At 54.2% G+C, this 12,178-nt stretch overlaps 1 protein-coding gene across 1 annotated transcript; it reads left to right on the top strand.

The window, feature by feature from the left end:
• The first annotated feature begins 425 nt into the window (after positions 1-425).
• LOC138487254 (collagen alpha-1(I) chain-like) lies at positions 426-3,894 on the top strand. The gene is made up of 4 exons (XM_069613884.1): positions 426-821; positions 920-1,966; positions 2,014-2,979; positions 3,040-3,894. The coding sequence occupies exons 1-4, from the start codon at positions 426-428 to the stop codon at positions 3,892-3,894; spliced, it is 3,264 nt and encodes a 1,087-aa protein (XP_069469985.1).
• The last annotated feature ends 8,284 nt before the right edge of the window (positions 3,895-12,178 follow it).

The raw sequence follows: 12,178 nt of genomic DNA, 5'->3' as shown, positions 1-12,178 counted from the left end.
TCCTGAACCACAGCAACAGAGTGGCTATCCTGGAACACAGCAACAGAGTGGCTATGTACCACAGCAACAGAGTGGCTATCCTGGACCGCAGCAACAGAGTGGCAATCCTGGATCGCAGCAGCAAAGTGGCTATCCTCGACCACAGCAACAGCGTGGCTATCCTGGACCACAGCAACAGAGTGGCTATGTACCACAGCAACAGAGTGGCTATCCTGGACCACAGCAACATAGAGGCTATCCTGGACCACAGGAACAGAGTGGCTATCCTGGAACACAGCAACAGAGAGGCTATCCTGGACCACAGCAACAGAGTGGCTATCCTGGACCACAGCAACAGCATGGCTATCCTGGATCACAGCAACAGAGTGGCTATCCTGGACCATAGCAACAGAGTGGCTATCCTGGACCACAGCAACAGAGTGGCTATGTACCACAGCAACAGAGTGGCTATCCTGGACCATAGCAACAGAGAGGCTATCCTGGACCACAGGAACAGAGTGACTATCCTGGAACACAGCAACAGAGAGGCTATCCTGGACCACAGCAACAGAGTGGCTATCCTGGACCACAGCAACAGCATGGCTATCCTGGATCACAGCAACAGAGTGGCTATCCTGGACCACAGCAACAGAGTGGCTATCCTGGACCACAGCAACAGCATGGCTATCCTGGATCACAGCAAGAGAGTGGCTATCCTGGACCACAGCAACAGCATGGCTATCCTGGACCACAGCAACAGAGTGGCTATCCTGGACCCCAGCAACAGGGTGGCTATCCTGGACCACAGCAACAGCATGGCTTTCTTGGATCACAGCAACAGAGTGGCTATCCTGGACCACAGCAACAGAGTGGCTATCCTGGAACACAGCAACAGAGTGGCTATGTACCACAGCAACAGAGTGGCTATCCTGGACCATAGCAACAGAGTGGCTATCCTGGAACACAGCAACTGAGTGGCTACCCAGGACCACAGCAACAGATTGGCTATGTACCACAGCAACAGAGTGGCTATGCTGAACCACAGCAACAGAGTGGCTATCCTGGATCACAGCAACAGCATGGCTATCCTGGACCACAGCAAACCAGTGGCTATCCTGGACCACAGCAACAGACAGGCTATCCTAGACCACAGGAACAGAGTGGCTATCCTGGACCACAGCAACAGAGTGGCTACCCCGGACCACAGCAACAGAGTGGCTCTGTACCACAGCATCAGAGTGGCTTTCCTGGATCACAGCAACAGAAGGGCTATCCTGGACCACAGCAACAGCGTTGCTATCCTGGACCACAGCAACAGAGTGGCTCTGTACCACAGCAACAGAGTGGCTATCCTGGACCACAGCAACAGAATGGCTATCCTGGACCACAGCAACACAGAAGCTATCGTAGACCACAGGAACAGAGTGGCTATCCTGGACCACAGCAACAGCGTGGCTATCCTGGACCACAGCAACAGAGTGGCTATCTGGACCACAGCAACAGTGTGGCTATCCAGGACCACAGCAACAGAGAGGCTATCCTAGACTACAGGATCAGAGTGGCTATTGTGGACCACAACAACAGCGTGGCTATCCTGGACCACAGCAACAGAGTCGCTATGTACCGCAGCAACAAAGTGGCTATCCTGGACCACAGCAACAGAATGGCTATCCTGGATCACAGTAACAGAGAAGCTATCCTAGACAACAGGAACAGAGTGGCTATCCTGGACCACAGAAACAGCATGGCTATCCTGGACCACAGCAACAGAGTGACTATCCTGGACCACAGCAACAGCGTGGCAATCCAGGACCACAGCAACAGAGAGGCTATCCTAGACTACAGGATCAGAGTGGCTACCATGGACCACAGAAACAGCTTGGCTATCCTGGACCACAGCAACAGAGAGGCTATCCTGGAACACAGCAACAGCATGGCTATCCTGGACCACAGCAACAGGAAGGCTATCCTGGACCACAGGAACAGAGTGGCTATCCTGGACCATAGCAAATGTGTGGCTCTCCTGGACCACAGCAACAGCGTGGTTATCCTGGATCACAACAACAGAGTGGCTATCCTGGACCACAGCAACAGAGAGGCTATCCTAGACCACAGGAACAGGGTGGCTATCCTGGACCACAGCAACAGCATGGCTATCCCGGACCAGAGCAACAGTCTGGCTATGTACCACAGCAACAGAGTGGCTATTCTGGACCACAGCAACTGAGTGGCTATCCAGGACCACAGCAACAGAGTGGCTATGTACCACAGCAAAAGCGTGGCTATCCTGGACCACAGCAACAGTGTGGCTATGTACCACAGCAACAGAGTGGCTATCCTGCACCACAGCAACAGAGTGGCTATCCTGGAACACAGCAACAGAGTCGCTATGTACCACAGCAACAGAGTGGCTATCCTGGACCGCAGCAACAGAGTGGCAATCCTGGATCGCAGCAGCAGAGTGGCTATCCTGGAACACAGCAACAGAGTGGCTATGTATTACAGCAACAGAGTGGCTATCCTGGACCACAGCAACACAATGGCTATCCTGGATCACAGCAGCAGAGTGGCTATCCTGGACCGAAGCAACTGAGTGGCTACCTAGGGCCACAGCAACAGAGTGGCTATGTACCACAGCAACAGATTGGCTATCCTGGACCACAGCAACAGAGTGGCTATCCTGGATCACAGCAACAGCGTGGCTATCCTGGACCACAGCAACAGAGTGGCTGTCCTGGACCACAGCAACAGAGAGGCTATCCTAGACCACAGGAACAGAGTTGCTATCCTAGACCACAGGAACAGGGTGGCTATCCTGCACCTCAGCAACAGCGTGGCTATCCTGGACCACAGCAACAGCGTGGCTATGTACCACAGCAACAGAGTGGCTATCCTGGACCGCAGCAACAGAGTGGCTATCCTGGATCACAGCAGCAGAGTGGCTATCCGGGACCACAGCAACTGAGTGGCTATCCAGGACCACAGCAACAGAGTGGCTATGTACCACAGCAAAAGCGTGGCTATCCTGGACCACAGCAATAGCATGGCTATGTACCACAGCAACAGAGTGGCTATCCTGGACGCCAGCAACAGGGTGACTATCCTGGACCACAGCAACAGCGTGGCTATCCTGGATCACAGCAACAGAGTAGCTATCCTGGACCACAGCAACAGAGTGGCTATCCTGAACCACAGCAACAGAGTGGCTATTCTGGAACACAGCAACAGAGTGGCTATGTACCACAGCAACAGAGTGGCTATCCTGGACCGCAGCAACTGAGTGGCAATCCTGGATCGCAGCAGCAAAGTGGCTATCCTGGACCACAGCAACAGACTGGCTATCCAGGACCACGGCAACAGAGTGGCTATGTACCACAGCAACACAGTGGCTATCCTGGACCGCAGCAACAGAGTGGCAATCCTGGATCGCAGCAGCAAAGTGGCTATCCTGGACCACAGCAACAGACTGGCTCTCCTGGACCACAGCAACAGCGTGGCTATCCTGAACCACAGCAACAGCGTGGCTATCCTGGACCACACCAACAAAATGGCTATCCTGAACCACAGCCACATCGTGGCTATCCTGGACTACAGCAACAGCGTGGCTATCCTGGAGCACAGCAACAGCGTGGCCATTCTGCACCACAGCAACAGAATGGCTATCCTGGACCACAGCAACAGAGTGGCTATCCTGGATCACAGCAACAGCGTGGCTATCCTGGACCACAGCAACAGTGTGGCTATGTACCAGAGCAACAGAGTGGCTATCCTAGATGCGAGCAACAGGGTGGCTATCCTGGACCACAGCACCAGCGTGGCTATCCTGGATCACAGCAACAGAGTCGCTATGTACCGCAGCAACAAAGTGGCTATCCTGGACCACAGCAACAGAATGGCTATCCTGGATCACAGTAACAGAGAAGCTATCCTAGACAACAGGAACAAAGTGGCTATCCTGGACCACAGAAACAGCATGGCTATCCTGGACCACAGCAACAGAGTGACTATCCTGGACCACAGCAACAGCGTGGCAATCCAGGACCACAGCAACAGAGAGGCTATCCTAGACTACAGGATCAGAGTGGCTATTGTGGACCACAACAACAGCGTGGCTATCCTGGACCACAGCAACAGAGTCGCTATGTACCGCAGCAACAAAGTGGCTATCCTGGACCACAGCAACAGAATGGCTATCCTGGATCACAGTAACAGAGAAGCTATCCTAGACAACAGGAACAGAGTGGCTATCCTGGACCACAGAAACAGCATGGCTATCCTGGACCACAGCAACAGAGTGACTATCCTGGACCACAGCAACAGCGTGGCAATCCAGGACCACAGCAACAGAGAGGCTATCCTAGACTACAGGATCAGAGTGGCTACCATGGACCACAGAAACAGCTTGGCTATCCTGGACCACAGCAACAGAGAGGCTATCCTGGAACACAGCAACAGCATGGCTATCCTGGACCACAGCAACAGGAAGGCTATCCTGGACCACAGGAACAGAGTGGCTATCCTGGACCATAGCAAATGTGTGGCTCTCCTGGACCACAGCAACAGCGTGGTTATCCTGGATCACAACAACAGAGTGGCTATCCTGGACCACAGCAACAGAGAGGCTATCCTAGACCACAGGAACAGGGTGGCTATCCTGGACCACAGCAACAGCATGGCTATCCCGGACCAGAGCAACAGTCTGGCTATGTACCACAGCAACAGAGTGGCTATTCTGGACCACAGCAACTGAGTGGCTATCCAGGACCACAGCAACAGAGTGGCTATGTACCACAGCAAAAGCGTGGCTATCCTGGACCACAGCAACAGTGTGGCTATGTACCACAGCAACAGAGTGGCTATCCTGCACCACAGCAACAGAGTGGCTATCCTGGAACACAGCAACAGAGTCGCTATGTACCACAGCAACAGAGTGGCTATCCTGGACCGCAGCAACAGAGTGGCAATCCTGGATCGCAGCAGCAGAGTGGCTATCCTGGAACACAGCAACAGAGTGGCTATGTATTACAGCAACAGAGTGGCTATCCTGGACCACAGCAACACAATGGCTATCCTGGATCACAGCAGCAGAGTGGCTATCCTGGACCGAAGCAACTGAGTGGCTACCTAGGGCCACAGCAACAGAGTGGCTATGTACCACAGCAACAGATTGGCTATCCTGGACCACAGCAACAGAGTGGCTATCCTGGATCACAGCAACAGCGTGGCTATCCTGGACCACAGCAACAGAGTGGCTGTCCTGGACCACAGCAACAGAGAGGCTATCCTAGACCACAGGAACAGAGTTGCTATCCTAGACCACAGGAACAGGGTGGCTATCCTGCACCTCAGCAACAGCGTGGCTATCCTGGACCACAGCAACAGCGTGGCTATGTACCACAGCAACAGAGTGGCTATCCTGGACCGCAGCAACAGAGTGGCTATCCTGGATCACAGCAGCAGAGTGGCTATCCGGGACCACAGCAACTGAGTGGCTATCCAGGACCACAGCAACAGAGTGGCTATGTACCACAGCAAAAGCGTGGCTATCCTGGACCACAGCAATAGCATGGCTATGTACCACAGCAACAGAGTGGCTATCCTGGACGCCAGCAACAGGGTGACTATCCTGGACCACAGCAACAGCGTGGCTATCCTGGATCACAGCAACAGAGTAGCTATCCTGGACCACAGCAACAGAGTGGCTATCCTGAACCACAGCAACAGAGTGGCTATTCTGGAACACAGCAACAGAGTGGCTATGTACCACAGCAACAGAGTGGCTATCCTGGACCGCAGCAACTGAGTGGCAATCCTGGATCGCAGCAGCAAAGTGGCTATCCTGGACCACAGCAACAGACTGGCTATCCAGGACCACGGCAACAGAGTGGCTATGTACCACAGCAACACAGTGGCTATCCTGGACCGCAGCAACAGAGTGGCAATCCTGGATCGCAGCAGCAAAGTGGCTATCCTGGACCACAGCAACAGACTGGCTCTCCTGGACCACAGCAACAGCGTGGCTATCCTGAACCACAGCAACAGCGTGGCTATCCTGGACCACACCAACAAAATGGCTATCCTGAACCACAGCCACATCGTGGCTATCCTGGACTACAGCAACAGCGTGGCTATCCTGGAGCACAGCAACAGCGTGGCCATTCTGCACCACAGCAACAGAATGGCTATCCTGGACCACAGCAACAGAGTGGCTATCCTGGATCACAGCAACAGCGTGGCTATCCTGGACCACAGCAACAGTGTGGCTATGTACCAGAGCAACAGAGTGGCTATCCTAGATGCGAGCAACAGGGTGGCTATCCTGGACCACAGCACCAGCGTGGCTATCCTGGATCACAGCAACAGAGTGGCTATCCTAGACTACAGCAACAGAGTGGCTATCCTGGAACACAGCAACAGAGTGGCTATGTACCACAGCAACAGAGTGGCTCTCCTGGACTGCAGCAACAGAGTGGCTCTCCTGGACTGCAGCAACAGAGTGGCTATCCTGGACCACAGCAACTGAGTGGCTATCCAGGACCACAGCAACAGAGTGGCTATGTACCACAGCAAAAGCGTGGCTATCCTGGACCACAACAACAGCGTGGCTATCCTGGACCACAGCAACAGCGTGGCTATCCTGGACCACAGCAACAGAATGGCTATCCTGAACCACAACAACAGCATGGCTAACCTGGACTACAGCAACAGCGTGGCTATCCTGGAGCACAGCAACAGCGTGGCTGTCCTGGACCACAGCAACAGAATGGCTATCCTGGACCACAGCAACAGGGTGACTATTCTGGATCACAGCAACAGCGTGGCTATCCTGGACCACAGCAACCGAATGGCTATGTACTACAGCAACAGAGAAGCTATCCTGGACCACAGCAACAGAGTTGCTATCCTGGAACATAGCAACAGAGTGGCTATCCTGGACCACACCAACAGAGTGGCTATGTTGGACCCCAGCAACGGGGTGACTATCCTGGACCACAGCAACAGAGTGGCTATACTGGATCCCAGCAACAGGGTGGCTATCCTGGACCACAGCAACAGAATGGCTATCCTGGACCAGAGCAATAGAGTGGCTATCCTGGGCCACAGCAACAGAATGGCTATCCTGGAGAAAAGAAACAGAGTGGCTATCCTGGACCACAGCAACAGAGTGGCTATGTACCACAGCAGCAGAGTGGCTATCCTGGAACACAGCAACAGAGTGGCTATCCTGGACCATAGCAACAGAGTGGCTATCCTGGACCACAGAAAGAGGGTGGCTATCCTGGACCACAGCAACAGAATGGCTATCGTGGACCACAGCAACAGCGTGACTATCCTGGATCACAGCAACAGAGTGGCTATCCTGGACCATAGCAACAGAGTGGCTATCCTGGATCCCAGAAACAGAATGGCTATCGTGGACCACAGCAACAGGGTGGCTATCCTGGACCACAGCAACAGAATGGCTATCCTGGATCACAGCAACAGAGAGGCTATCCTAGACCACAGGAACAGAGTTGCTATCCTAGACCACAGGAACAGGGTGGCTATCCTGCACCACAGCAACAGCGTGGCTATCCTGGACCACAGCAACAGCGTGGCTATGTACCACAGCAACAGAGTGGCTATCCTGGACCACAGCAACAGAGTGGCTATCCTGGATCACAGCAGCAGAGTGGCTATCCGGGACCACAGCAACTGAGTGGCTATCCAGGACCACAGCAACAGAGTGGCTATGCACCACAGCAAAAGCGTGGCTATCCTGGACCACAGCAATAGCGTGGCTATGTACCACAGCAACAGAGTGGCTATCCTGGACGCCAGCAACAGGGTGACTATCCTGGACCACAGCAATAGCGTGGCTATCCTGGATCACAGCAACAGAGTAGCTATCCTGGACCACAGCAATAGAGTGGCTATCCTGCACCACAGCAACAGAGTGGCTATCCTGGAACACAGCAACAGAGTGGCTATGTACCACAGCAACAGAGTGGCTATCCTGGACCGCAGCAACAGAGTGGCAATCCTGGATCGCAGCAGCAAAGGGGCTATCCTGGACCACAGCAACAGACTGGCTATCCAGGACCACGGCAACAGAGTGGCTATGTACCACAGCAACAGAGTGGCTATCCTGGACCGCAGCAACAGAGTGGCAATCCTGGATCACAGCAGCAAAGTGGCTATCCTGGACCACAGCAACAGACTGGCTATCCTGGACCACAGCAACAGCGTGGCTATCCTGAACCACAGCAACAGCGTGGCTATCCTGGACCACAGCAACAGAATGGCTATCCTGAACCACAGCAACAGCGTGGCTATCCTGGACTACAGCAACAGCATGGCTATCCTGGAGCACAGCAACAGCGTGGCCATTCTGGACCACAGCAACAGAATGGCTATCCTGGACCACAGCAACAGAGTGGCTATCCTGGATCACAGCAACAGCGTGGCTATCCTGGACCACAGCAACAGTGTGGCTATGTACCAGAGCAACAGAGTGGCTATCCTGGACGCGAGCAACAGGGTGGCTATCCTGGACCACAGCAACAGCGTGGCTATCCTGGATCACAGCAACAGAGTGGCTATCCTGGACCACAGCAACAGAGTGGCTATCCTGGAACACAGCAACAGAGTGGCTATGTACCACAGCAACAGAGTGGCTCTCCTGGACTGCAGCAACAGAGTGGCTATCCTGGATCGCAGCAGCAGAGTGGCTATCCTGGACCACAGCAACTGAGTGGCTATCCAGGACCACAGCAACAGAGTGGCTATCCTGGATCACAGCAACAGAGTAGCTATCCTGGACCACAGCAACAGAGTGGCTATCCTGAACCACAGCAACAGAGTGGCTATCCTGGAACACAGCAACAGAGTGGCTATGTACCACAGCAACAGAGTGGCTATCCTGGACCGCAGCAACAGAGTGGCAATCCTGGATCGCAGCAGCAAAGTGGCTATCCTCGACCACAGCAACAGACTGGCTATCCAGGACCACGGCAACAGAGTGGCTATGTACCACAGCAACACAGTGGCTATCCTGGACCGCAGCAACAGAGTGGCAATCCTGGATCGCAGCAGCAAAGTGGCTATCCTGGACCACAGCAACAGACTGGCTCTCCTGGACCACAGCAACAGCGTGGCTATCCTAAACCACAGCAACAGCGTGGCTATCCTGGACCACACCAACAAAATGGCTATCCTGAACCACAGCCACATCGTGGCTATCCTGGACTACAGCAACAGCGTGGCTATCCTGGAGCACAGCAACAGCGTGGCCATTCTGGACCACAGCAACAGAATGGCTATCCTGGACCACAGCAACAGAGTGGCTATCCTGGTTCACAGCAACAGCGTGGCTATCCTGGACCACAGCAACAGTGTGGCTATGTACCAGAGCAACAGAGTGGCTATCCTAGATGCGAGCAACAGGGTGGCTATCCTGGACCACAGCACCAGCGTGGCTATCCTGGATCACAGCAACAGAGTGGCTATCCTGGACTACAGCAACAGAGTGGCTATCCTGGAACACAGCAACAGAGTGGCTATATACCACAGCAACAGAGTGGCTCTCCTGGACTGCAGCAACAGAGTGACTCTCCTGGACTGCAGCAACAGAGTGGCTATCCTGGACCACAGCAACTGAGTGGCTATCCAGGACCACAGCAACAGAGGGGCTATGTACCACAGCAAAAGCGTGGCTATCCTGGACCACAACAACAGCGTGGCTATCCTGGACCACAGCAACAGCGTGGCTATCCTGGACCACAGCAACAGAATGGCTATCCTGAACCACAACAACAGCATGGCTAACCTGGACTACAGCAACAGCGTGGCTATCCTGGAGCACAGCAACAGCGTGGCTGTCCTGGACCACAGCAACAGAATGGCTATCCTGGACCACAGCAACAGAGTGACTATTCTGGATCACAGCAACAGCGTGGCTATCCTGGACCACAGCAACCGAATGGCTATGTACTACAGCAACAGAGAAGCTATCCTGGACCACAGCAACAGAGTTGCTATCCTGGAACATAGCAACAGAGTGGCTATCCTGGACCACACCAACAGAGTGGCTATGTTGGACCCCAGCAACGGGGTGACTATCCTGGACCACAGCAACAGAGTGGCTATACTGGATCCCAGCAACAGGGTGGCTATCCTGGACCACAGCAACAGAATGGCTATCCTGGACCAGAGCAATAGAGTGGCTATCCTGGGCCACAGCAACAGAATGGCTATCCTGGAGAAAAGCAACAGAGTGGCTATCCTGGACCACAGCAACAGAGTGGCTATGTACCACAGCAGCAGAGTGGCTATCCTGGAACACAGCAACAGAGTGGCTATCCTGGACCATAGCAACAGAGTGGCTATCCTGAACCACAGAAAGAGGGTGGCTATCCTGGACCACAGCAACAGAATGGCTATCGTGGACCACAGCAACAGCGTGGCTATCCTGGATCACAGCAACAGAGTGGCTATCCTGGACCATAGCAACAGAGTGGCTATCCTGGATCCCAGAAACAGAATGGCTATCGTGGACCACAGCAACAGGGTGGCTATCCTGGACCACAGCAACAGAATGGCTATCCTGGATCACAGCAACAGAGAGGCTATCCTAGACCACAGGAACAGAGTTGCTATCCTAGACCACAGGAACAGGGTGGCTATCCTGCACCACAGCAACAGCGTGGCTATCCTGGACCACAGCAACAGCGTGGCTATGTACCACAGCAACAGAGTGGCTATCCTGGACCACAGCAACAGAGTGGCTATCCTGGATCACAGCAGCAGAGTGGCTATCCGGGACCACAGCAACTGAGTGGCTATCCAGGACCACAGCAACAGAGTGGCTATGCACCACAGCAAAAGCGTGGCTATCCTGGACCACAGCAATAGCGTGGCTATGTACCACAGCAACAGAGTGGCTATCCTGGACGCCAGCAACAGGGTGACTATCCTGGACCACAGCAATAGCGTGGCTATCCTGGATCACAGCAACAGAGTAGATATCCTGGACCACAGCAATAGAGTGGCTATCCTGCACCACAGCAACAGAGTGGCTATCCTGGAACACAGCAACAGAGTGGCTATGTACCACAGCAACAGAGTGGCTATCCTGGACCGCAGCAACAGAGTGGCAATCCTGGATCGCAGCAGCAAAGGGGCTATCCTGGACCACAGCAACAGACTGGCTATCCAGGACCACGGCAACAGAGTGGCTATGTACCACAGCAACAGAGTGGCTATCCTGGACCGCAGCAACAGAGTGGCAATCCTGGATCACAGCAGCAAAGTGGCTATCCTGGACCACAGCAACAGACTGGCTATCCTGGACCACAGCAACAGCGTGGCTATCCTGAACCACAGCAACAGCGTGGCTATCCTGGACCACAGCAACAGAATGGCTATCCTGAACCACAGCAACAGCGTGGCTGTCCTGGACTACAGCAACAGCATGGCTATCCTGGAGCACAGCAACAGCGTGGCCATTCTGGACCACAGCAACAGAATGGCTATCCTGGACCACAGCAACAGAGTGGCTATCCTGGATCACAGCAACAGCGTGGCTTTCCTGGACCACAGCAACAGTGTGGCTATGTACTAGAGCAACAGAGTGGCTATCCTGGACGCGAGCAACAGGGTGGCTATCCTGGACCACAGCAACAGCGTGGCTATCCTGGATCACAGCAACAGAGTGGCTATCCTGGACCACAGCAACAGAGTGGCTATCCTGGAACACAGCAACAGAGTGGCTATGTACCACAGCAACAGAGTGGCTCTCCTGGACTGCAGCAACAGAGTGGCTATCCTGGATCGCAGCAGCAGAGTGGCTATCCTGGACCACAGCAACTGAGTGGCTATCCAGGACCACAGCAACAGAGTGGCTATGTACCACAGCAAAAGCGTGGCTATCCTGGACCACAGCAACAGCGTGGCTATCCTGGACCACAGCAACAGCGTGGCTATCCTGGACCACAGCAACAGCGTGGCTATCCTGGACCACAGCAACAGAATGGCTATCCTGAACCACAACAGCAGCATGGCTAACCTGGACTACAGCAACAGCGTGGCTATCCTGGAGCACAGCAACAGCGTGGCTGTCCTGGACAACAGCAACAGAATGGCTATCCTGGACCACAGCAACAGAGTGACTATCCTGGATCACAGCAACAGCGTGGCTATCCTGGACCACAGCAACCGA

The sequence above is a fragment of the Ambystoma mexicanum genome, chromosome 9, assembly GCF_040938575.1.
Source record: "Ambystoma mexicanum isolate Mex_15411 chromosome 9, UKY_AmexF1_1, whole genome shotgun sequence".
In the NCBI taxonomy this organism is placed as follows: Eukaryota; Metazoa; Chordata; class Amphibia; order Caudata; family Ambystomatidae; genus Ambystoma; species Ambystoma mexicanum.
Note: the sequence above shows the minus strand (reverse complement) of the source record. Positions and strands in the feature narration are given on the sequence as shown.